Source organism: Rhinatrema bivittatum, chromosome 3 (assembly GCF_901001135.1).
Source record: "Rhinatrema bivittatum chromosome 3, aRhiBiv1.1, whole genome shotgun sequence".
NCBI lineage: Eukaryota > Metazoa > Chordata > Amphibia > Gymnophiona > Rhinatrematidae > Rhinatrema > Rhinatrema bivittatum.
The window spans coordinates 52,656,450-52,683,493 of NC_042617.1; the positions used below are offsets into that span (position 1 = coordinate 52,656,450).

General features: G+C 43.6%; 1 protein-coding gene across 2 annotated transcripts; it reads right to left on the reverse strand.

The window, feature by feature from the left end:
* Nucleotides 1-1,380: 1,380 nt before the first annotated feature.
* LOC115086844 (putative deoxyribonuclease TATDN3) lies at nt 1,381-26,811 on the reverse strand. Of its 2 annotated transcripts, none has more exons than XM_029593231.1 (10): nt 26,616-26,811; nt 25,189-25,221; nt 23,884-23,957; nt 13,499-13,583; nt 11,700-11,762; nt 9,360-9,469; nt 8,628-8,683; nt 7,449-7,561; nt 2,375-2,455; nt 1,381-1,632 (listed from the first exon to the last, which is right to left on the reverse strand). In XM_029593231.1, the coding sequence occupies exons 1-10, from the start codon at nt 26,676-26,678 to the stop codon at nt 1,489-1,491; spliced, it is 822 nt and encodes a 273-aa protein (XP_029449091.1). In that variant the 5' UTR covers nt 26,679-26,811; the 3' UTR covers nt 1,381-1,488. The 2 variants fall into 2 exon arrangements, with proteins under 2 accessions (XP_029449091.1, XP_029449092.1); XM_029593232.1 differs by having other exon boundaries at nt 2,375-2,452; nt 26,616-26,810.
* Nucleotides 26,812-27,044: the final 233 nt, after the last annotated feature.

The window sequence follows — 27,044 nt, forward strand, 5'->3', positions numbered from 1 at the left end:
TGTTCCAGATGGAGCGGATCAGTAAAGATGAATCTTATTTTGGTAAGCGAATAAGCACTTACATAGAAATTTGAAATAAAACCTCACCCCCAATATTGAGTACTCTTTGCTTGTTGAAAGAAACTGTTTCTGCCTAGTCTGAGTAGCCCTGGAAACATCAGGAAAGATCTGTATTTTTTGGCCACAAAAAGGAAACTCCTTACATTGGAAATATTTGTAAAACACTGACTCTTTTATCTTTATGCAAGGTAAACATTACCAGAAGAAAAGTCTTAGCTGGGACATCGTCTATAGAGGCCTCCAAAAAAGTGGCGACCCCAGGACTATCAAGTAAATCCATCTCCCCTTCCCTGCCAATCTGAACTTTCCTCTTAGGTAAATGGTACATCCTAGATACAACGGAGATCTTGTCCTCATCCAATGACAATACTTCACATAAGCAATTTGAAAGCTGCCCTGCCATTGGTTAATGGGCATAAGCATATGCAAATTTCTGTGCCAAAAGACAGAATCTAGGATTCAAGAAGTGTTCCCACATTTCCTCGCTAAACTCCATACCTGCTTTATTTCTTGGAAAGTTACGGGTTTAAACAAGTATGATTGGGATGGAACCAATATTAAGTAAAAAAAAAAAAAAGTTTCATCTGATTTTAACTTGATTACTTTAAACCCTGTTTTTAAAAGACCTATGAGAATTATATCGTGAAGAAAGCTTTTAAAAGCAAGACCTTTTAAATATTACATAAAGGGGATTTTTATGATTTCTATTTATTCCCACTTTTTAAAATCACCTAATAATGATGGCATTACATCTGATGAATACTTAGATCCTCTCTTCGTGTTGTCATTAGAATGCAAAGGAGAGACGGCAGAGACACTTCCAGCAAGAGGAGGGGGGGGGAGTTAATTTCTTAGTCATGCCCACCCACCACCCCAAGTCTTACAGCAGGAACTAGCGTCTGCATTTTCCATAAGGTTCCTGTGCATCTCTAAGTTTTGCATCGTCTGTTCATCACGCATACCTGCAGATTGCTATATTCAATTTAAAGTTTTATGTGTACAGGGAGTATACCGTTACCATTCCAGAAGCATTCAGACCATGTCCCTTCCACCTCCTCCAAAACATACAATGGATCTGCTACGCTTCTCAGCGGCCCTGAATATCCCAAAAGCCTCTGGCACGAAGACAGATGCCCCCACCGACCAGAGAAACCCAAAGCTCATGCCAAGTCATTTTGCTTTAAAGCGGATAGCAGGTCTCCCATTGCTACTGGTCATGCACTGAATCAGGTAAAGCTCAGCCGTCCAGGCCCAGACTGTATGAAATTGAAAGAGCGAGGACTTCATTAAAAACGCGAGTCTGCATCTGTTCGATGCCTGTTGAAATCTGCTTATTTAAATTTTGTAGCCTTTATTCAATATGAATCAACTTGTCTTAATAAAATTGGAAATATTAAAAAAAACCCTCCAATGTTTGCATTTTGGAAGCTATTTGCAAAGAAACTGCTGCAGTCTTGGAAAGAGTTTTAATGCATTTTGCGTTGTCACTGCTAGAACTTCTTCGATGGGGACTCCCTTAACTTTGGCAATAAATTCTGCAGCAATGGAAACATTCTTCGGCTCATTCCTCACCTGCAACAAAGTCACAAACAGTCACCGAACGTACGGGCCAAATAATTTGCTTGCATGAATACTCTTCCGTTATTAAACACACACTTTTTTTTTCAAAGCCGAAATGCGATTCTGTTAAATATTACCGACAAAGAAAATCAGATTTTGAAAAATGAATCTCCCAGAGTGCATATTATACATATGCTGTCTCCTCTCAGGGCTCTCCAGATTTGTATTAAGGTTCACGGCTGAAGTTTGGTTTTGTCATTTTCCTGGATGCAGGTGTTTGCTCTGCTCTTCCACGACCTACACAAACCTCCCCTCTCACCCCCCACAGCAGCTTCTTCTCCCAATCACTGCTCGGAGGGGTGGAGACAGGGAGAGCCACAGACCTGCCGGGATACACCAGCTTTCCGTTTTGAAAGGATTTTCTCTTTCTTCCAACAACGTTTTGGGAATGAGTGCAGGTTCAAGGAAAAAGTACACAAAGCCCACCGATCCCGTCTGCGTCTACACTTTTGAAATGCCACATCTTTTGCTGAATGCTTTTTTTTTCCTGCAACTTTTGGGAGGGAAAAAAAAAACTCCAGAGAAAAATTATGTAAGCAAAAACCTTGTGCAAAAAAAAAAGCACCGTTCTAATTCGGCCTCCCTCCTTGGCTTTATCCCATGAGGGGAAAAAGTTCCTCATTGACTTTTTCTTTTTTGCACAAGTTTTATCTTACAGTCTCAGTCTCAGTACTAGAAGATCTTGACAACTGACCTGCTTTTCAGGACCTAATGCAGGCGAATCACTTTCCAGGCACAGGCAATCCAGGGGCAACTGCTTCACCAGTTTCTGCTTCTTAAAAGAAAGCATACAGCCATGAGGTCCCACCCACCATACTCCCACCTCGCACCCCAAGAAAAATCAACCAGCCTCTTTTTCCAAATAGTCGGCTCGGTACTCTGGTAAATAAAAGCAGCAATGGGAAGACAGCGTCGGTTGTAATGTCTATGTGGAGATTGTAAATGTTTGCCTATTAAATGGAAGGTGGAGGATAAATAGCAAGGGTTAACATAAGAACATGCCATACTGGGTCAGACCAAGGGTCCATCAAGCCCAGCATCCTGTTTCCAACAGAGGCCAATCCAGGCCATAAGAACCTGGCAAGTACCCAAAAACTAAGTATATCCCATGTAACCACTGCTAATGGCAATGGCTATTTTCTAAGTGAACTTAATAGCAAGTAATGGACTTCTCCAAGAACTTCTCCAATCCTTTTTTAAACAAAGCTATACTAACTGCACTAACCACATCCTCTGGCAACAAATTCCAGAGTTTAATTGTGCGTTGAGTGAAAAAGAACTTTTTCCGATTAGTTTTAAATGTGCCACATGCTAACTTCATGGAGTGCCCCCTAGTCTTTCTATTATCTGAAAGTGTAAATAACCGATTCACATCTACCCATTCTAGACCTCTCATGATTTTAAACACCTCTATCATATCCCCCTCAGCCATCTCTTCTTCAAGCTGAAAAGTCCTAACCTCTTTAGTCTTTCCTCATAGGGGAGTTGTTCCATCCCCTTTATCATTTTGGTCGCCCTTCTCTGTACCTTCTCCATGGCAATTATATCTTTTTTGAGATGTGGCAACCAGAATTGTACACAGTATTCAAGGTGTGATCTCACCATGGAGCGATACAGAGGCATTATGACATTTTCCATTTTATTCACCATTCCCTTTCTAATAATTCCTAACATTCTGTTTGCTTTTTTGACTGCCACAGCACACTGAACCGATGATTTCAATGTGTTATCCACTATGACGCCTAGATCTCTTTCTTGGGTTGTATCACCTAATATGGAACCTAACATTGTGTAACTATAGCATGGGTTATATTTCCCTATATGCATCACCTTGCACTTATCCACATTAAATTTAATCTGCCATTTGGATGCCCAGTTTTCCAGTCTCACAAGGTCTTCCTGCAATTCATCACACTCTGCTTGTGATTTAACTACTCTGAACAATTTTGTATCATTTGCAAATTTGGTTACCTCACTCATCGTATTTCTTTCCAGATCATATATATATATATATCTATCTAAGTAAGGGTCCCAATACAGATCCCCCCAATACAGATCCCTGAGGCACTCCACTGCCCACTCCCGTCCACTGAGAAAATGTCCATTTAATCCTACTCTCTGTTTCCTGTCTTTTAGCCAGTTTGTAATCCACAAAAGGACATCTCCACCTATCCCATGACTTTTTACTTTTCATAGAAGCCTCTCAAGAGGAACTTTGTCAAATGCTTTCTGAAAATCCAAATACACTACATCTACTGGTTCACCTTTATCCACATGTTTATTAATTCCTCCAAAAAAGTGAAGCAGATTTGTGAGGCAAGACTTGCCTTGGGTAAAGCCATGCTGACTTTGTTCCATTAAACCATGTCTTTCTATATGTTCTGTGATTTTGATATTTAGAACACTTTCCACTATTTTTCCTGGCACTGAAGTCAGGCTAGCTGGTCTGTAGTTTCCTGGATCGCCCCTGGAGCCCTCCAGTCTTCCCCTATGAGGAAAGGCTGAAGAGGTTAGGGCTGTTCAGCTTGGAGAAGAGACGGCTGAGGGGGGATATGATAGAAGTCTTTAAGATCATGAGAGGTTTTGAACGAGTAGATGTGACTCGGTTATTTACACTTTCGAATAATAGAAGGACTAGGGGCATTCCATAAAGTTAGCAAGTAGCACATTTAAGACTAATCGGAGAAAATTCTTTTTCACTCAACGCACAATAAAGCTCTGGAATTTGTTGCCAGAGGATGTGGTTAGTGCAGTTAGTGTAGCTGGGTTCAAAAAAGGTTTGGATAAGTTCTTGGAGGAGAAGTCCATTAATGGCTATTAATCAATTTTACTTAGGGAATAGCCACTGCTATTAATTGCATCAGTAGCATGGGTTCTTCATAGTGTTTGGGTAATTGCCAGGTTCTTGTGGCCTGTTTTTGGCCTCTGTTGGAAACAGGATGCTGGGCTTGATGGACCCTTGGTCTGAACCAGCATGGCAATTTCTTATATTCTTATGATTTTAATGTTAGGTTACAAACTTTTACTAATAGGTCTGAAATTTCATTTTTGAGTTCCTTCAGAACTCTGGGGTATATACTATCCGGTCCAGGTGATTTACTACTCTTCAGTTTGTCAATCAGGCCTACCACAACTTCTAGGTTCACCGTGATTTGGTTCAGTCCATCTGAATCATTACCCCTGAAAACCTTCTCTGATATGGGTATCTCCCCAACATCCTCTTCAGTAAACACTGAAGCAAAAAAATAATTTAATCTTTCTGCGATGGCCTTATCTTCTCTAATTGCCCCTTTAACCCCTCGATCATCTAACGATCCCAACTGACTCCCTCACAGGCTTTCTGCTTTGGATATATTTAAAAACATTTTTTACTGTGAGTTTTTGCCTCTATGGCCAACTTCTTTTCAAATTCTCTCTTAGCCTGTCTTATCAATGTCTTACATTTAACTTGCCAACGTTTATGCTTTATACTATTTTCTTCTGTTGGATCATTCTTCCAATTTTTGAATTAAGATAGAGAGTTTACTGAAGAGGATGTTGGGGAGGTACCTGTACCGGAGAAGGTTTTCATGGGTAATGATTCAGATGGACTGAACCAAATCACGGTGAACCTAGAAGATGTGGTAGACCTGATTGACAAAACTGAAGAGTAGTAAATCACCTGGACCGGATGGTATACATCCCAGGGCTCTGAAGGAACTCAAAAATGAAATTTCAGACCTATTAGTAAAAATTTGTAACCTATCATTAAAATCATCCATTGTACCTGAAAACTGGAGGATAGCTAATGAAACCTCAATGTTTAAAAAGGGCTCCAGGGGCGATCTGGGAAACATCAGACCGGTTAGCCTGACTTCAGTGCCAGGAAAAAGAGTGGGAAGTTTTCTAAATATCAAAATCACAGAACATATAGAAAGACATGGTTTAATGGAACAAAGTTAGCATGGCTTTACCCAAGGCAAGTCTTGCCTCACAAATCTGCTTCACGTTTTTGAAGGAGTTAATAAACATGTGGCTAAAGGTGAACCGGTAGATGTAGTGTACTTAGATTTTCACAAGGCGTTTGACAAAGTTCCTCATGAGAGGCTTCTAGGAAAAGAAAAAAGTCATGAGAAGATGTCCTTTTGTGGATTACAAACTGGCTAAAAACAGGAAACAGAGAGTAGGATTAAATGGACAATTTTCTCAGTGGAAGGGAGTGGGCAGTGGAGTGCCTCAGGGATATGTATTGGGACCCTTACTTATATATATATATATATATATATATAAAATGATCTGGAAAGAAATACGAGTGAGGTAATCAAATTTGCAGATGATACAAAATTGTTCAGAGTAGTTAAATCACAAGCAGATTGTGATACATTGCAGGAAGACTTGTGAGACTGGAAAATTGGGCATCCAAATGGCAGATGAAATTTAATGTAGATAAGTGCAAGGTGATGCATATAGGGAAAAATAACCCATGCTATAGTTACACAATGCTAGGTTCCATATTGGGTGCTACCACCCAAGAAAGATCTAGGCATCATAGTGGATAACACATTGAAATCGTCGGTTCAGTGTGCTGTGGCAGTCAAAAAAGCAAATAGAATGTTGGGAATTATTAGAAAGGGAATGGTGAATAAAACAGAAAATGTCATAATGCCTCTGTATCGCTCCATGGTGAGACCGCACCTTGAATACTGTGTACAATTCTGGTCGCCGCATCTCAAAAAAGATATAGTTGCGATGGAGAAGGTACAGAGAAGGGCGTCCAAAATGATAAAGGGAATGGAACAGCTCCCCTATGAGGAAAGACTAAAAAGGTTAGGACTTTTCAGCTTGAAGAAGAGAGGCTGAGGGGGATATGATAGAGGTGTTTAAAATCATGAGAGGTCTAGAATGGGTAGATGTGAATCGGTTATTTACACTTTCAGAGAATAGAAAAACTAGGGGGCACTCCATGAAGTTAGCATGTGGCACATTTAAAACTAATCGGAAAAAGTTCTTTTTCACTCAACACACAATTAAACTCTGGAATTTGTTGCCAGAGGATGTGGTTAGTGCAGTTAGTATAGCTGTGTTTAAAAAAGGATTGGATAAGTTCTTGGAGGAGAAGTCCATTACCTTTTATTAATTAAGTTGACTTAGAAAATGGCCACTGCTATTACTAGCAATGGTAACATGGAACAGACTTAGTTTTTGGGTACTTGCCAGGTTCTTATGGCCTGGATTGGCCACTGTTGGAAACAGGATGCTGGGCTTGATGGACACTTGGTCTGACCCAGTATGGCATGTTCTTATGTTCTTATTCGAAAATGGAAGATAACGCTAACCGAGGCTCCAATTCTAGTCTTCCCCACAAATCTGACATGATGGTGCTGCGCTGCAATGTGCTCCGAATCACTGTTTGTAAAGGAGCTATTAATGGGGCAATATGGCCAGCACAAATAAATACGCCTGAAATTCTTTACCCTATTCCAGCGTATCCTCCGGTGACTGTATCATGAAGTCCTCGTGCCTACGATATCTCAGGAGGCTCTGCATGTGACGCCAAAGCCCAGAGTTACCAGATCTAATCTGTAATGCTGTACAATTTTCCACCCAGCTCACTGCACTTGTCCCGCCCGCAGTCAGTACTGGGAAAGAGATCGTAACGTTAAGCAGAGGGGATTAATGTCCTGAATTCCTGTACTGGAGGGTCTCTCTAACAAGCAGTCTGCTGCTTTTCAATTTGTTTTTACAGGAATAAATGACTTGAAAAACATGAATTATAATCCATCCTTTACCTGTTCACTCCTAATGATAGAAGGTGGAATTGAGAAGTAATATCCAGCTTTCACGCCTTCCATAGCTACCGACGGCTTGCCATCAAAAGCATGAAGCAGCACCTTTTCTGCACCTGCAGGAATTGTAAGAACATAAGAAATTGCCATGCTGGGTCAGACCAAGGGTCCATCAAGGCCAACATCCTATTTCCAACAGAGGCCAAACCAGGCCACAAGAACCTGGCAAGAAGATCCCATGCTACTGATGCAATTAATAGTAGTGGCTATTCCCTAAGTAAACTTGATTAATAGCAGTTAATGGACTTCTCCTCCATTAACTTATCCAAACCTTTTTTTGAACCCAGCTACACTAACTGCACTAACCACATCCTCTGGCAACAAATTCCAGAGCTTTATTGTGCGTTGAGTGAAAAAGAATTTTCTCTGATTAGTCTTAAATGTGCAACTTGCTAACTTCATGGAATGCCCCCTAGTCCTTCTATTATCCGAAAGTGTAAATAACTAATTCACATCTACTCGTTCAAGACCTCTCATGATCTTAAAGACCTCTATCATATTGTAATATAAGAACATAAGATATGCCATAGTGGGTCAGTCCAAGGGTTTTTCACGCCCAGTATCCTGTTTCCAACAGTGGCCAATCCAAGTCACAAGTACCTGGCAATACCCAAACAAATAAATCTCAAGTTACTATTGCTTATTAATTAAGAGCAGTTTATGGATTTTTCCTCTAGGAACTTATCCAAAGCTTTTGTAAACCCAGTTATACTAACTGCTGTAACCACATCCTCTGGCAATGAATTCCAGAGCTTAACTATGCGCCGAGTGAAAAATAATTTTCTTCGATTTGTTTTAAATGAGCTACTAGTGCTTCTGTAACCCTGTTGCACTTTTAAACAAATCTCAAGTAAGTACAGCATATCAGATGTTGGTATAAATGCAGGGAGATTATGCATCATGGTATGATTTCAATGCAGCAACATTTACACAGCAAGATCAGCACATTTGCGGTTGTAAATCATTCCTTACAAAATAGGATGGGGAAATGATTTCCAAATTTAAGGGGCAGGGTCTCAGGCTCTTGGTAGGTGCAAAAGAACAAGAAAAATCTCCTCTGTCCGCCTGTAGCTAGGGCAGACTGCAAACATGCACAAAATTTGCAAACAAAATGCACAATACCTTGCTCTTTTAGAAGGTGAATGGTTGGTCTTCCAGCTGACCGTGAATGGACATTTCTTGTGGTGGTGGTGGTGGGGAAAAAACAGCAAATTAATCGATGGAAAACGGAGACTCGGTAAGTGAGGAAAAGGGGAGAAGACCATTTGACTGAATCGGTGGCCTGTGACTGCCAAAAAGCCGCTCTCTCTGCCCAGTGATCAACCAAGCTCAAAAGAAAAATGCACGGAGGTTCTACTGTTCTATTGCTGCCTGGTAAGCCATCGATAGCTTTTTGTGGGGTTCTAATTTGCGTGCTGGTTTTTTTTTTTTTAAATTTATTTAAGAAATTGTATTTCATGGGCCATAGTGAAGAAAAGATTTAAACATCTGAACTAAGGGGAACTTTGCATGGTATCCACCCACTCGATGCTGAGTCTTTAGATGTTTCTCATCACTACTCCTATCATGAAAACAAGAGGAAAAATATGCTACTGGTTTAATGCCAAAATTCTCACACAGACACCCCTCCTCCCCACCCTCATGCACAAGTGACAAAGATCGCTTGTCCCAGGGAGGCCTCCTACAGAATAGAAGCAGCAATAGGCACGGCCTGCAAGCAATCAGCACTGACTGAGCCCATGGGCGTGCTCCAATATACCTAAACGTGGGCTCTTACGTTGTACATACACACACACACACACACACACACGTAAATCAACTCATCTGTTAATTAAACAAGATCTAGCAACCCACAAGGGTAAATCCAGCCTCTTCGCCAATTCAATCTGTTTAATTAGAACTTGTCTCTGTCCCTCTTTCTGGTCCTCGGTGCGGGCAATTCTTGGGGTGAAATCCAATCCAACCTGGAGCACAAACAAGGAACATGGAAGGCCGCAGTTCTGATGGTCTACTGAATTACAATCTGCAGTAGTGTAACTGGTAGAAATCTGGTAATTCAATTCTAAATCAGTCCACCCATGACGCCAAGGAAGATGTGCTCAATTGCCGATGTCTTTTGGCAGATCTTCACTGAAATGCCCTTCGCTGATCCAGTGCTGTTTCTGTGGGCTGGACCCCTTACTCAGTGGAAATATGTGAAGTCCCGGTTTTGGGACTGACCACAGATTTCTGACTCCTCAAGCTGACTGGGTGGGGTGTGTTGCAGAGACAAAGTGATCAGGCCCCGAAGAGGTCCGTATATAAAAACATTCTATCCGGTTAATTTAGAGACTTGGTCGAGGGACAAACCTTACTGTTTCAAATTCTACCCCTCTTCTTCCTCCCACTGAGCAGCTAAATTGTATCCGGGCAAATCACAGCTCGCACAAAATTTAGCTGGACATAGAGAACCAGTCCAGAGAGCATTTCCAAACTAACCCAGTTAATTCTGGCTGGCCAAACAGCAGTCCTCATTCAGGCTGAATATCCAGACACATTAGTCAGGTTAATTTTGTACCCTGCGTGGCCAGCTGAATACTGGCCTCAAAATGTAATGGTCTGCAAGTATTTATTTATTTATTTAAAAATTTTTCTATACCGGCGTTTAGTGATATACCATCACAACGGTTTACAAATAGGCACATAAGCAGAGCTAGAGACCGGTTTCTGGCAACACCCGCCAAGCAGCGAAGAGGCGGGAACAGTAGGTAAGATTGAGATCCGGTATATCTCTGATTTTCCTAAGCTTTAATGCCATGTGCTGTGTCTCCTCCTAGACTGGATCAGGTGGGTATAGCACCATCTGCTGGTGTAGGACTGGAAGAGCTTTTGGCTCGCTCTCTCTTTCTCCTCCTGTCCTCACTTTCTCCCTGGTGCCAGCGTTAGGACTGGTCTGCAGGGGAGACGTATGCTCTCATGCTGGTCTGGCACTCCACTGGAACACGTGTAAAAAAAAAAACCAAACCAGCATTGCCAGCCTTAGCCAGATCAGAGACATAGTTAGTGGCTCAGTCTGCTCTTCTGCATAGTGGGAGAATCAGTAGTGCAGCCTGTTGAACTGCAACAAAAGGGGACCCCCCCTTCTGCAGCCACACTCCTCCGGAGCAAAGCGGAGTTCACAGTTACTTGTCTGGGTCCTGCTACCACAACCAACTTCATTGCTCCTGGTCCCCTGTGTTCTCGTAGGATCCTAGGGGTGCGAGTCTTAATATGTGCATATAATTTACCTCAGGGAGCTGGACATGAAGAATTGGGATCCTGGTATGAGTCTTATGCTCCCTTGGGAGGGGTGGGGCCATTCCCTGAGAAGACAGCATCCCTCCCCGGTTACCACAGAATGACAGATTGCCTTGCCCACCATGACTCCCCATTGGTTGCACACGCACCAGTTCAGGAGCAATGCTGAAGGTACTACTGCAGGCGGTGGGATCGGATAGATTCCAAGAGAGAGGATTTGAGAACCCCCCACCCCCTAGTAGCCACAGGAGGCATTTCCAGGAGGCATTTCCAGGGTTTATCACGCCCAGTATCCTGTTTCCAACAGTGGCCAATCCAAGTCACAAGTACCTGGCAATACCCAAACAAATAAATCCAAAGGGGCAGTTGAGGCTGGGACTCGGGGGTTCTCCAGGCCATGATCAACCCTCGCTAGAGGGAGGCGGCTGTGGTGGGGGTCCTACCTGATCCAGTCTGGGGTGAGTCGCTGCAGACCTACCTGATAAACTCCTTTCTGTTAGTCTCAAACACATTGGATGAACTTATCCCAGTGGCAGATTAAGGGAAGCCGGAGGGGGCAGCTGCCTGGGGCCCCAAGCAGAATTGGATGAAGGCTAAGAATAAATTGCATTTACATTACTTAAGGGAGGAGGGCGCAAGGCACTTCCCATCCATCTCTGAATCATCCTGTATCCTCGATCGTGGTGCATGACAGGTACATAAAGAACAAGCCACCGATTCCTTAAGGACTGCCGGGGAGAAAGTGACGGCAAGAGGAAGGAGGCACAAGCGCTTTTCAAATGCTGGTCTCAATCTAGCAGCTGGCGCTGTGCCCACACCTGGTCCAATCTGGCGTGGCACTGGCAGAAACGAGTTATCAGGGAAGTAACTCTCTACTACCATAAAAAATATATTAAAAAGTGCACGACTGCGGCTCACCTCACCCACTGCCAACAGGTCATCTTTGTAGCATTCAATCAATGGCAATGCAGCATCCAAGTCCTGCAGAGAGAAGCAAAGGATGCTAAAATAGTAATGAAAGACCATGCCAGCTGTCCGGGAGCAGCAATGGCTGAATGGTGCCCTGCAACAGCTGGCCTGGAGGGGTGCCCTCCAACAGGTTGAGGGGGAACGAGGGTGTGAACTTTGCAGAACAGCCTTAATTCCGATTGCCTTAAAAGAAGACCATTAGCCTTGTGTTATATCCTCCTTTCCTCTTGCTAATAGGGTCTTTCAGCGGAGTAAGGAAGCCAAATAATTAAAGGCTGCTATTCTTTTACTTTGTATTGTGTTCTCTGTTTTAATGTTTTGTTTTCTGCCTCCAAACAGTTGATTATTTTGGGTAGCCCCAGCTGGGGTACAACCATTTCTCTTCAGCTCTGCTGATGCATTATTACATCTATGGAATGCTTCTTTGTACATTCCAAAATCTCAATAAAGTTCAAAATTTAAAAAAAAAATGCTACAGTGCTATTTCAATCTTATAGCCTTTTTCAGAGCTCCACAGCTGGGCTTACTATGGAGAACCTACAGGAAGCCATTGTGGAGGAGGAAAAGGGAAGGGGAGAGATTTGTCACAGACCTTTCCTACAGGCTCATGATGGAAGGAAAATCTTTGAAGATTCACCTCTGCCTTCTCCTACTTTGTGGTGCTTAATGGGTTAATGATAAATATCAGGAAAATGCTGCTCCTCCTATTCTGATACACACACATAGCAGATCCTTACTGAGACCTTGCTGCTATCTCTGTCGGAAGAAGTGAAATTATTGCTAGGCCTGGGTGTGCAGTATGTCTGGGGTTTTCCCAGCTAAGTCTATGTTTTACTAATCAATGCCACAGAGTTTATAGCAGATCCTCTGTGCTAAAGTCACTTGTAACCTATCCACGAGCGACTAGCTGCTCAGTATTCCCCATGAATTAAAATTATGTGCATGGCCACCAGTCTATAATTATGGGCCCTCTATTAAAATATTGGACCACTTGGATTTCTGGAAGCACAAGATCCATTGCCTATCATTTTCTGCAAGAGCTCTGAAAACTGCTCGCTGCGTAAATAGATTTTATTGGCCAGGATGCTCCGACCCTTGAAAACACCTGAATCTTCAGTATCTCACTCAAGATCCCAGTCTGCATCACTTGGGTTCTTCCTTAACAGTGGAGCTCTCTGCTGCTCTTCTGGCTGCAGCTCACTTGGCTTCCATGAAGATATTGGGGTAACTTGCACGGCATGGCAGTTACATCCCCAACAGCAGTAGTATGGCACAGCAGGCTTCCGAGAAGGCAACGGGGTGACATGGTTAAAACCCACAATTCAATCAGCATAGGGAGGCCAGATGTTTTGGACAATGGTTTCCCTAGTTTTGGTGGCTGTGTGGATTATAAGAAAACTTGGAAATAAGATATCGAAGATGACAAGGCTTGAAGTGGCCTAACTGTGGTGGGGTAGAGGAGACCAGTGCTTTAACACATTTGGTGCACGCTTGGGACAAATATAGAGGATGGTAGTGGGAAAAGGGTTGAGAGGTCAACTACAAGACAGGATGAGGTGGGGAGTTGGTGTTGGGTTGCATATGGAAATTTATATCCTTATCTACCCAAAATGGAAGAAACCCAACTAGGCAGACTGGATGGGCCAATCTGGCCTTTTTCTTCCGTCATTTACTTGGTGACTATGTTATATCATGAGCCTATCTGAATGACGTCTCGGTAATAATCTCTCCCAAGGATCCTGTTTTACCTTTAGTGTAGCACTGCGTTGCTCCTCTGGTGGAACACCTTGCACTGGATGAACTCCTAGGCACGGCAAAACCAAACCTGAGTACCTATAAATAGGGAACAAACATAGAAAGGAAGGCTTAAAAGTCCCCTCTCTCTCTCCAGTATGAGCGACAACTGGCCAGCGACATACTTCATCTCAAGACCATCCATCCTGAGCCGATCAACGTATTTGGGGTCTGCTGCAGGAGTGACTATGCATGCCCGGTGTCATTCACCTTCCCCTGGTCAACCTCGTACATTAGCAAGAGCAGTTAGGCAATCAGAAAAAGGATGGACAAATGGACCTCCGGGCCTTTTATCAATCTAATCAACCATGTAACTATATTAGCAGCAGCTTCATTTATAATACGCCTTTCTATTAAAATGAATGCTCTCTAGAGGATTATAAGGGCTACAACTAAAACTCAATCGTGAAATAACATTTGAAATAAAATGCAGTAATTATAGAATGAATTAAAAAAATGCAATAATCACAGAAACAAGACTACGAAAATCAAGTAATACGATGAGTATAAAATATGTAAGAGGTACAAACAAGATACAGAGATATTGTCATGAATGCATTGTGTTAATACAAATAATTTCATGCAGGATTTACTAAACTGTGGGCAGTGATTAATGCAGTTTAGTAAATCTTGTCTTCCATAGACCAGGAACATGTAGATATTAGGTGAAGCAGTAATGGGCTGGGATCCTTAAAGGGGCATCTAACCTTAAGTGATGTTCCTCTACCCCACTGCAGATTGAAAAAATGCACTGCCCAAAACAGGATTCCCCTTCTCTGCCATGTCCTCGTAGCCTTGCTCCCTGGCTCCAAAGCTCTACGCCTACCCAACACACAAAATACTGCCTCCCATAGCTCCTCACTTGGGGAGGAGTAATCCCTAGTCACTCATGCTCTGCTAGCATTGTCATCTAAAATGGTACTGCCTGACCTGAGGCTCCCCTTTGCTCCTTTGGGACAGGGTAATGGAGGATCAGCATGGGGGGGGGGGGGGGTGATATGGATGGGGAGTGGATTTTGGAAACATGAGGCAGGGATATCTGAATGTGCCTAATGGTGAGAGGGGAGCATTTTTTTCAATCTGCAGTAGGGGGAAGGGGGAGAGAAGATCACTTGGGGTTACAGTAGATGGCTAGATGCCCCTTTAGGGATCTGGAGAGGGCCTGGGTCAGAGGGCATTGGTAACCACATCACAGATCCACATTAAGACATTTTACTATTAATGGCATGCAACGCAGCTCATTCATATTTTTCTCACATTGCAGTTGACTTTTTTCGGCGACACTGGTAACTTTGGAGCAAGCTTTACCATTATTGTGCAATAATATGCTTTTAAAATGTGTTAAATGCAAAATTCAGTGCTTGCATTAATGCTGCTTAGTAAACAGGCCCCTAAATGCGAACGCCTTGTGAATTAAGGGGGGGGAGGATAAATTTAGCTGCTCGGGGGGGGGGGATTTTTAAAAGCAGAGGTTTAACTGGATAACTGCCAAAGTTAACCAGGCAAACCTTTTGAAACCCCAACCCTAACTATTGGGTGCAGTAATTTAGATAGGAGAAAGTGACAGCTTGAACACGAATGACTGTGTTTGGCAAACGAGAAAGAAAATGGCTTGCTGAGGTAAGAACTGCCAAGGTGATGTATAAGAAACTCCTTTGCTGCTGCCTGCATTTGTGCCTGCATTTGTAACCGCACAGCTCCACGTTACAAAAGGGCAGGCTGAGCCAGTTTTGGCTTTAGCCCACTCACCAAAATAAGTAAAACAAAAACAAAAACAAAAAACACCAAGGAGAGTAGATCTTCTTTCTACTGGCATCTCTTACTCAAAAATACCTTTGCATTATAGTGATATGGATCTCATTAATAAGACCTTCATAAAACCCCACGGCTAGTCAATTAAATTGAGATTTTTTTGCTGCTTCAGGGGTCATATATATTCTTTGGTCCAAAGGTGTGTGATGTTTTTTTAGAAACTGTTTTTTTATGCTGAGACGTTGCATTTTATTACCTCATGTAAAACAGAAAGCAGCTTATTACCTGCCATGAAGGTAGTACTTGCTATTATTTTCAGCCCGACGTGATATCACGTTTCGTCTACCACTGCTTCAGGGGCATTCCATTTAGCAACCCCAGCATTTTATTTTGTAACAGATTTCTTTTTCTTTCTTATGTACAAATCCACGCATGCATTGGGTCAAAACCAGCAATGGCTCAACTTGTCCTTTTTGACACGGAACTTTAAGGTCATCCTACCCACAACAATACAATTGCTCCATGTGGGTCTGCACGCTGACTTCATCAACGGGGCAGGAAACCTCCAGTCCTGCACGGGAGACACCAGATATTCTACCACTGTATGCAACAAAATACGAATACTGTCCTCACAGAGACACAGACTTTAAAACATGCTAGCAGAGCATGAGGTGTATGTTCCAGCAAAGAAACACTGTCTCAGCAGAGAGAAACGAGATAAGAACTTTGACCAGCTTATCAGATCAGCTTATTGACTATAAGCTCCTTTCTAAATAAAAAAGTAAGCGGCCCTAGGACAGCAACACAAAAACAACTTAATCCTTCAGAGCAGAAAACACAGTCCGTCCAAGGACAGATCATCGGACAGGTGCAGTGACCCCCCTCCCCCCCCCCCCGATGGAAAACAGGGAGGTCAGCGATCTGAAATGCAGAGACAACACCATCTGCCCACTGCATGACTATGCATATTCATTCATCGGTTGACTGCTATAAGAAAGGGCAAACAAGAAGAAAAAAGGGGACCAGACAATGTGGAGGCATCAACCCTGCCCCCTCCCTATGTTGAGGGGGTAGAGGACCAGGAGTGTCCACGGAGACTGGAGAGGTGAAGGCCTTGTCTGATATCTGGCTGCCTGCCACGAAGCCAGAGACAGCCCCCAAGAGGAGAGATGCCTCCTCAGCCCAGCCAATACCAGGACCAAGGAAGCAAGCTGTTTCCCCTCGAGACAGTCCCTGAGATCTTCAGCCAGAGACGGTCCCAGAGCTGGAAGACACCTCCTCAGCACAGTCAAAACCAAGACCAAGGAAGCAAAGTCTTTCCCTGGAGACGGTCCCCGACATCTCCAGGCAGAGACTGCTCGAGAGGTAAACAGAAGGAAATCTTCCAAATTTGGGAGGGGCTAGCCAGTTAGCTACTTTTATTAATACTCTACGCAGGCTAAGGTCTATGGCACATTTCAGTCTATTAATGATGCAGATCTTTATTTAGTATAAACCAATGCTAAGTAGCTAGGACTTACACATGTACTGTTTATTTTATTTTAAATGCTAACCCTGCAAAGTCTGACAAATAAAAGTCTAACTCTGTGGATAAAATTTGTGGTCTTTTCTGAATTATTTAGATTGCGGGGTATAAGAGGTAGTCAAGAGAACTGTCTGTAGCACTGCCGGTCCCAATAGATGTAGGGGAGGGGGAAACGAGGTGCACAGTAGCAGACAGGTTCCCAAACCCTTAATATTGGGTACAGTCCCCATGGACACCCAATCTGCTTGGGTTTTCAGGCTGCCCCTAATGAACATGCATGAATAGATGTGCATGTAAGGACCTGCTTTCCAGGTGATGTATTGTCCTCTCGCACTGAGGACAAGTCTCCCAGGGCTACTGCCCAGGAGGGAAGGGTTAGGCCGGCCATCATAGATGGCGATTCAATTATTAGAAATGTAGATGGCAGGGTGGCTGGTGGACGTGAGGACCACCTGGTAACTTGCCTGCCTGGTTTGAAGGTGGCAGACCTCATGCATCACCTAGATAGGATTATAGACAGTGCTGGGGAGGAGCCAGCTGTCGTGATACATGTGGGCACCAACGACATAGGAAAATGTGGGAGAGAGGTTCTGGAAGCCAAATTTAGGATTTTAGGTAGAAAGATGAAATCCAGAACCTCCAGGGTGGCATTCCCTGAAATGCTTCCTAATCCACGTGCAGGTCCCCAGAGGCAGGCAGAGCTCCAGAGCATCAGTGCATGGATGAGATGTTGGTGCAAGGAACAGGGATTCAGCTTTGTAAGGAGCTGGGGAAATGTTTGGGGAAGGGGGGAGACTTTTCCGCAAGGATGGGCTCCACCTTAACCAGAGTGGAAGCAAGCTGCTGGCACTAACTTTTCAGCTTTTAAACTAGAACAAGGGGGAAAGCAGACAGTCACTCAGCAGTGCATGGTTCAGAGGAATGTATCCTTGAAGGATACTAATGAAACAGGAGAGTTAGGGCATCCCAACAGAGAGGTTCCAATAAAAGCAAATGCAGTCCATGTGCCTATATGTAAAAAATCACCGAAGCTAATGATTTCCAAATTATCCCTAACAACTGAAAAGCAAGTTGTTAATACAAACAAAAAACTCACTTTGAAATGTCTGTATGCCAATACCAGAAATCTAAGAAGTAACATGGAAGAGTTAGAATGTATAGCAGTAAATGAGACTGACATAATTGGCATCACAGAGACTTGGTGGAAGAAGGATAACCAATGGGACAGTGCTATATCAGGGTACAAATTATATCACAATGATAGGGAGGATCAACTTGGTGGGGGTGTGCCACTTTATGTCCAGGAGGGTATAGAGTCCAACAGGATAAAGATCATACAAGAGACTAAATGCTCAGTAGAATCTATATGGGTAGAAATCCCATGTGTGTTGGGTAAGAGTATAGTGATAGGAGTATACTACCGTCCACCTGGACAAAATGGTCAGACAGATGATGAAATGCTAAGAGAAATCAGGGAAGCTAACTAATTTGGCAGTGCAGTAATAATGGGAGATTTTAATTACCCCAATACTGACTGGGTAAATTTAACATCAGGACTTGCTAGAGACATAAAGTTCCTGGATGTAATAAATGACTGCTTCATGGAGCAATTGGTTCAGGAACCAACAAGAGAGGGAGTTATTTTAGATTTAATTCTTAGTGGAACGCAGGATTTGGTGAGAGAGGTAATGGTGGTGGGGCCACTTGGCAACAGTGATCATAACATGATCAAATTTAAACTAATAACTGGAAGGGGGACAATGAGTAAATCTGCAGCTCTAACACTAAACTTTCAAAAGGAAAACTTTGATAAAATGAGGAAAATAGTTAGAAAAAAAACGGAAAGGTGCAGCTGCAAAGGTTAAAAGTGCTCAACAGGCATGGATATTGTTTAAAAATACAATCCTAGAGGTACAGTCCATATGTATTCCACACTTTAAGAAAAATGGAAGGAAGGCAAAACGACTACCATCATGGTTAAAAGGTGAGGTGAAAGAGGCTATTTTAGCCAAAAAAACATCCTTCAAAAATTGGAAGGATCCACCTGAAGAAAATAGGATAAAACATAAGCATTGTCAAGTTAAGTGTAAAACACTGATAAGACAGGCGAAGAGAGAATTTGAAATGAAGTTGGCCATAGAGGCAAAAACTCATAATAAAATTTTTGTATTAATATATCCGAAGCAAGAAACCTGTGAGGGAGTCTACTGGACCATTAGATGACCGAGGGGTTAAAGGGGCTCTTAGGGAAGATAAGGCCATTGCAGTGTTTACTAATGAGGATGTTGGGGAGATACCAGTTCTGGAGATGGTTTTCAGGGGTGATGAGTCAGATGAACTAAACCAAATCACCGTGAACCTGGAAGATGTAGTAGGCCAGATTGACAAACTAAAGAGTAGCAAATCACCTGGACCAGATGGTATGCATCCTAGGGTACTGAAGGAACTCAAAAATGAAATTTCTGATCAGTTAAAATGTGTAACCTATCATTAAAATCATTCATTGTACCTGAAGACTGGAGGGTGGCCAATGTAACCCCAATATTTAAAAAGGGCTCTAGGGGCGATCCGGGTAACTATAGACCAGCGAGCCTGAATTCAGTGCTGGGAAAAATAGTGGAAACTATTCTAAAGATCAAAATCGTACAGCATATAGAAAGACATGGTTAATGGAACACATGGATTTACCCAAGGGAAGTCTTGCCTAACAAATCTGCTTCATTTTTTTGAAGGGGTTAATAAACATGTGGATAAAGGTGAACCGGTAGATGTAGTGTATTTAGATTTTCAGAAGGCGTTTGACAAAGTCCCTTATGAGAGGCTTCTACGAAAACTAAAAAGTCTTGGGATAGGAGGCAATGTCCTTTCATGGATTACAAACTGGTTAAAAGACAGAAAACAGAGAGTAGGATTAAATGGTCAATTTTCTCAGTGGAAAAGGGTAAACAGTGGAGTGCATCAGGGATCTGTACTTGGACTGGTGCTTTTCAATATATATATGATCTGGAAAGGAATACGACGAGTGAGGTTATCAAATTTGCAGACAATATAAAATTATTCAGAGTAGCTAAATCACAAGCAGATTGTGATACATTACAGGAGGACCTTGCAAGACTGGAAGATTGGGCATCCAAATGGCAGATGAAATTTAATGTAGACAAATGCAAGGTGTTGCATATAGGGAAAAATAACCCTTGCTGTAGTTACACAATGTTAGGTTCCATATTAGGAGCTACCACCCAGGAAAAAATCTAGGCATCATAGTGGAAAGTAGGGATGTGAATCGTTTTTTGACGATTTAAAATATCGTCCGATATATTTTAAATCGTCAAAAATCGTTAGGGCCACGATACAATACCAATTCCCCTGATTTATCGTTAAAAAATCGTAAATCGGGGGAAGGGGGAGGGCAGGAAAACCGGCACACTAAAACCCCCTAAAACCCACCCCCGACCCTTTAAATTAAATCCCCCACCCTCCCGAACCCCCCCCCCAAATGCTTTAAATAACCTGGGGATCCAGCGGTGGTCCAGAACGGCGGCGGTCCGGAACGGCCCCCTCAATTGAATCATGTTGTCTTCAGCCGGCGCCATTTTGCAAAATGGCCGCCGCAAAATGGCGGCGGCCATAGACAAAAACGATTCGACGCAGGAGGTCGTTCCGGACCCCCGCTGGACTTTTGGCAAGTCTTGTGGGGGTCGGGAGGCCCCCCCTAGCTGGCCAAAAGTTCCTGGGAGTCCAGCGGGGTTCAGGAAGCGATTTCTTGCCGCGAATCGTTTTCCGTATGGAAAATGGCGCCGGCAGGAGATCGACTGCAGGAGGTCGTTCAGCGGGGGTTCCGGACCGCCGCTGAACGACCGCCTGCAGTCGATCTCCTGCCGGCGCCATTTTCCGTACGGAAAACGATTCGCGGCAAGAAATCGCTTCCTGAACCCCGCTGGACTCCCAGGAACTTTTGGCCAGCTTGGGGGGGCCTCCCGACCCACACAAGACTTGCCAAAAGTCCAGCGGGGGTCCGGAACGACCTCCTGCGTCGAATCGTTTTTGTCTATGGCCGCCGCCATTTTGCGGCGGCCATTTTGCAAAATGGCGCCGGCTGAAAACAACAGGATTCAATTGAGGGGGCCGTTCCGGACCGCCGCCGTTCTGGACCACCGCTGGATCCCCAGGTTATTTAAAGCATTTGGGGGGGGGGGTTCGGGAGGGTGGGGGATTTAATTTAAAGGGTCGGGGGTGGGTTTTAGGGGGTTTTAGTGTGTCGGCTCACGATTTTAACGATTTTCACGATAGTTTACACACCCAAACGGCAACAATACGATTCCCTCCCCCTCCCAGCCGAAATCGATCGTTAAGACGATCGAGGACACGATTCACATCTCTAGTGGAAAGTACTTTAAAATCGTCTGCTAAGTGTACTGCAGCAGTCAAAAAAGCAAACAGAATATTAGGAATTATTAGGAAGGGAATGGTTAATAAAACGGGAAATGTCATAATGCCTCTGTATCGCTCCATGGTGAGACCGCACCTTGAATACTGTGTACAAATCTTGTTTGCCGCATATCAAAAAAGATATAGTTGCGATGGAGAAGGTACAGAGAAGGGCGACCAAAATGATAAAGGGGATGGAACAGCTTCCCTATGAGGAAAGGCTGAAGAGGTTAGGGCTGTTCAGCTTGGAGAAGAGACGGCTGAGGGGGGATATGATAGAGGTCTTTAAAATCATGAGAGGTCTTGAACGAGTAGATGTGACTCTGTTATTTACACTTTCGAATAATAGAAGGACTAGGGGGCATTCCATGAAGTTAGCAAGTAGCACATTTAAGACTAATCGGAGAAAATTCTTTTTCACTCAACGCACAATAAAGCTCTGGAATTTGTTGCCAGAGGATGTGGTTAGTGCAGTTAGTGTAGCTGGGTTCAAAAAAGGTTTGGATAAGTTCTTGGAGGAGAAGTCCATTAACTGCTATTAATCAAGTTTACTTAGGATATAGCCACTGCTATTAATTGCATCAGTAGCATGGGATCTTCTTGGTGTTTGGGTAATTGCCAGGTTTTTGTGGCCTGGTTTAGCCTCTGTTGGAAACAGGAGGCTGGGCATGGCAATTTCTTATGTTATCTCATGTATATGCATATGCATTAGGGGTAGCCTGAAACCTCAAGTGCATTGGTGTCCATGGGGACTGGAGGCTGCCTGCCCCTGTTTATCAAAGCCATCAATTCCATGTAGAGGTGGTCAAAAACAACAGAGCTCCATTGAAATGGAGGCAAGCATGATAAGGGGATGATTAGAATAGAGCAGCAAAAATGCAAGAAATGCCCAAAAATCTGTTTTTGCATTTTATCTATAGTACGCAAAACATTTTAGTAAGAGAGCATCGATCTCCCCTTTGAAGTACCAGGTTTTTTGACAGATCCAAGATATTGTGCCATTTATTTTCTTTCTTTCTGTTCAACACTTAACAAAAGTGTGAAAGGACTCAGCAGCGTGCCAGTGAATTGCCTGGCTCTGTGTCCTGGACCAGGAGTTCTCAACCCAGTCCTCAGGGCACTGCGAGCCATTCAGGGTTTCAGGATCTCCACCAGGAGTTATGCATGAGATTAGATTTGCATACAGTGCAGGCAGCGCGGGCATATTTCCTCCGAGGACTGCATTGAGCACTCCTGCGCTGGACCATACTCATGAACAAAAGGACCATCAAGATCCAAAGATTAACCTACTGTTCGAGTAGCTGTCCCAGTCAATGGCAGGAGATTGGATATCATTTATTAAGTACTGGTCTGCAGACAATAATCCATTACTGTCTGGTAGGCTTAGTTGGAGAGTGATCTAGAAGAGTGATTTAGGAGGCAATGCACTGTCATGGGGCGGGACCGGTGTTTGACTTCCAGATAAGGTTTTCCACTCATTAAGTCAGATGAGGCTGAAGATGCTGCGGAGAAAGTATTCACAGCTCTGGGAGGAAGAGTCATAGTTATCACGTGACAGTGAAGCCTCGTGACTGGACTTAGGGCCTGTGATTGCAGGGTTCTGAAAGAAGTCCTGGTGCATGATCCCTGGTGGAGGACTGCACTGCAATGACTGGACAAAGTGAGTTGGGAGGGGATATAAAACAGCCTGGGAGCTGTGAATGAAGGCTCATGATGAGATATCTCAGTCTTGGTTCCAGCTGAGCTGGAAGCCCAAAGGAACAAGAGGAAACTCCTGATAATCTATTACCAGTATCTATTACTACCACAAGATAGTATTGCCATCTCTTGCTATTATCATTGGCTAGTGCCTCCATCATCTATTACAGGACTAGAAAAATCTCAGGCGTTAGGTCAACCTGGGCCTAAGAAGAGCCACAGAGAAAAGAACAGGCAGGGTAGGGGGAAGAAACAGAAGCGGAATAAAAAAGGCTGAAGGTGAGAGAAAGAGGATGGATGGGGTGAAGGAAAGAGCAAAGAAAGGCAAAGCAACCAAATAAACAAAAATGAAAAAATTATTAAAAAAAAAAAACCCACACATTTTTTTTTACCCCTGGCCCATAAAAATTTTGGGAAACAACAAAATGGGATGCCACAAAGAAGTCTTTTTCAATTCTTTATTGGTGGAGACGTTAAAGGGCAAAAAACAGATTCTTTATTGGTGGAGACGTTAAAGGGCAGTCTTTAACGTCTCCACCAATAAAGAATTGAAAAAGACTTCTTTGTGGCATCCCATTTTGTTGTTTCCCTTCGGTTCTACTGGATCGCCTACCTTGCTGTTTTTTGGGTCCATAAAAATTTTGGCCCCCAAGTTTTCTAAATATTTGTCAACCCTGGATCTAAGATTACTATTACGATATGACTGGGGACTTTGGGTTAACCCCATCTGGGACTGTGACCAGCTCAACGGTGAACACCAGGAGACTGGGCGGGATTTTGGATCGCGCATCTTCATCCATCTCCAGTATGTCCTGTGTTGCTGTGCATTCAGTGCAAAACTGCAAATGTTTGATTACATAATCATCACACATTAACCCTTCACCTCTCTCTCACACTGCACATCAGCTACACAAAATGCACCCAAACACAAAATACCTTTTTGAAAGCTGTAGAATTTTTTCAAATTCTCCTGCGTGTTCAGCAACTGCTACAAGAGCCACAACATTAGCCTGAAAAATAGTTGAAACGATTAGCTAAAGGATATTAATCCTTCTGCTCTGCTTCTCACTTTTGGTATGTGTTTGATGATTTCATGGCACCAATGGTGGATTGCAGCAAAAATAAATCAATAATCACATACAGATGGTGTGCCCTTAATAAGCTGTATTATCACAGTCCCTCTTGCCTGCCTGTATTTGCAGGATGTTGCCAGGGGATGTCTGACTCCCAGTGCATAGCAGTCTGAACCATTCCAGCTTCTATTATGAGCTGAGTTAGTTCTTATCTTTCCAGGTGTGGCTATCTTTGCAGGTAAAAAAATCTCACATGTACCTAATTCAGCTCACAGTAAAAGCTGAAATGGCTCCAATTACTATGCAATGGGAGGCTTAAAACATACCCTACATGTTGTTCTGTTTCGTGAAGACCATTACAGTACTTTACAAATTCAAACTCCAACGTAAAACAAAATCAGGGAACTGAAAAGTACTGCACAGAATTTACAGAGTGGCCCTAGCAGTCAAAGAAGCTCTAGTAATAATAAATACAGAAACTGATGGCAGATAAACACTATAAGGGCCAGCTTGTCTGCCCAGTTCCCTGTCTATTGCAGTACCACAGGCCATGCATAAGCACCAGTGTTACTTTTTGGATATATATATATATATTTTACATTTTTACTCCTTTTTGCAGATAAAACATCTTTCACTATGCCAAACCCCTATTTTTAAAAATCATCTTCAGCGGCTCATATTATGCCCTTTTAATTTTACCCTGTCGATGTGGTGCTTGTACCGGCCTCTGATTGGGACAGTTGCCTCATTAGTCACAGGGGGTGGGCATGGCTAAGTGGGAGGAGCTTTCAGAAACAGCATTTTCTTTATTTCCTACCACCTGTAGGAAATAAGGAACAAGTGAGCCAAGCTTGGAGTTGTAACTCCTTTTTTCCTGGGAGTTTCTCAGTAATACAGGGGTTGTGAGACCAGAACTGATGTATCTGTGCCTTGTAACCTGGAAGCAGGTAGCCACAATAACTGCCCTGCTGAGGCACATACAATCTCCACCAGCTGGAAGAGACAGTGGAATAAAGATAGCGAGCATTAGCCCTCTAGCTCATTATTAACACATGAGTAACACTGATGGGCAGCGCCATAAAACAAACTCGTGCAGCAATCCATTGTACTGCAATAATGGTAAATACAGTTGACTTTGTAATAGGAAAGTATCAGCATAGTCACCTACATCATTGGCTGCCTTTAGGACATCTTCAATATCCTGAAAACAGACAGAGAAAAACTGAAATGAAATCAGATTGCAGAGCTTGAGGGAGGGTTGTGAACTGCTGGCCCTGTACTGTTGTCTAACTCCTTTATGATCTCTGCCTCCTGTCAGTAAACTGAATACATTAGTGACAGGAACAGCCTTTAATATAGAGGCGAAGTCACAAAAAAAAATCGTGATTTAAAGCTCTGCCTTCCCCATATGCTTCAATGGATTTCACTTAGCAAGGCTTTTCTCTCAGGCTGTACCCTTGAAAACATTTTTGCTGAATCAGGACCAGCTGTCAGAACAGAAGGATACTGCCCAAGCTGAGAGCCCTGGATGCTTGCGGTCCAAAACGCTGACACACTTGCCTTACATATTCTTGATTTCATCACCCTGTGCTCAAGAAATTGATTGTCCCACAGAAGAAATGACTAAATAACTAAATATGTTAACAGGAAACGGCAGAGAGATGACGTGAAATATCTTGCTTTCAGGGGCAAACTGACCATTCGCACAATACAGCAGTGCCCGAGAGCCCACAGCACTCTCCCCTAGCCTCGGATGGATGGTTGGGGGCCCAAATCAATGTCAGCTTTCAGCTGGATCTTGGAGACACAAGGACAGAAAGTGGCTTGCTCAGAGTCCGTGATAAAACGGACAGCCAGGCCAGTGTTACAACCATTAAATTACTCCCCCTCTATATCGACAAAAGCCAGGGCCGGATTTAATATTCTGGCATCCATTGGCAGAGGATCAGATCTTGCCTACAGCCATCACAGAGCAGCAGAATTTGGCGCCCAAGGCACGTGCCTATGCCTAAATCCATGCCCGACTGGCGCAACATTGAAATGGGCATGGAAATGGAAGGGTTTGTTTTTTTGGCGGATCCAGCCCCAGGATAAATCCAGTAGCTCTGTGGGTATGCCCGTTGTTTTGAATTGTAACCAGAGCGTTTGCTTGCATGGGAGTGCACTGGTTAATATTGAATACCGAGCGCCTTACTTTTGGACTTTAAGATACAGTTTGTTTCTCTGTAACGTGTGTATGAGATATGTGAAGAAGAAACCTATAAGATCTGAAAACAAATAACATATATAAATAATATACAGCAACATCGATGTAGGATTTGCTCTATCCAATATAAATTTTTGCAATATCTGATTCTGTCTATAACTTTATAAGATTCTACAAAGATACCAAGAGCTCAGAGAGACACATGCATGCTTCTGGTTTCTTTGTTTTTAAGGACTTTGTACCTACAGCAAGAAGTTGCAAAAATAATGCTTTTGGTTTGTTTTCCATTGAAAATGCAGTGCAGCCTTTGCATCAGCGTGGAAGGCAGCTTTTAATTGCATTATCAAAGAAGTGCGTTGGCGCATAATGAATATTCTTCTTCTTCTTACCCCGTCAAACTGCGGCGCCGAGAGGTGGCAGTGACAGTCCACCCAGCCCCAGGCCTGCTCCATCCTCCCCGAGAGAGCAGCTCTGCCCCTCTCGCTCTTCTTCTGCTCCCTCCGCACTGCCGAGGATCCGGAAGGGGAGCGCTACACGCGGCGGGCTCCGTATCCTTCACGGATTGTGGAGGCGGAACCAAGGAGGCAGCGCCGCGGGTTCCCCCCGGACTCAAGTCGGGGAGCGCGGGATGATCCTTCCGGCTCCGGGGCAGCGGCTTTGAATACGAAAGAAAAAAATGGCGGGGAGCGGGGAGGAGGCGGTGTCGGCGGCCGGGCAGGGGATGGCGGGGAGTGGGGAGGAGGAGGCGGCGGCCGGGCAGGGCATGGAGGGGAGCGGGGAGGAGGCGGCGGCCGGGCAGGGCATGGAGGGGAGCGGGG

Coding starts and splice junctions, on each gene's coding strand:
- LOC115086844 (XM_029593231.1), bottom strand. CDS start 26,678: ATGGAGCAGGCCTGGGGCTGGGTGGACTGTCACTGCCACCTCTCGGCG. Junction 23,958..25,188: donor TCCTAAAGGCAGCCAATGAT/GTAGGTGACTAT, acceptor ACTATTTTTCAG/GCTAATGTTGTGGCTCTTGT. Junction 13,584..23,883: donor ATTCTACAGCTTTCAAAAAG/GTATTTTGTGTT, acceptor CCCTATTTATAG/GTACTCAGGTTTGGTTTTGC.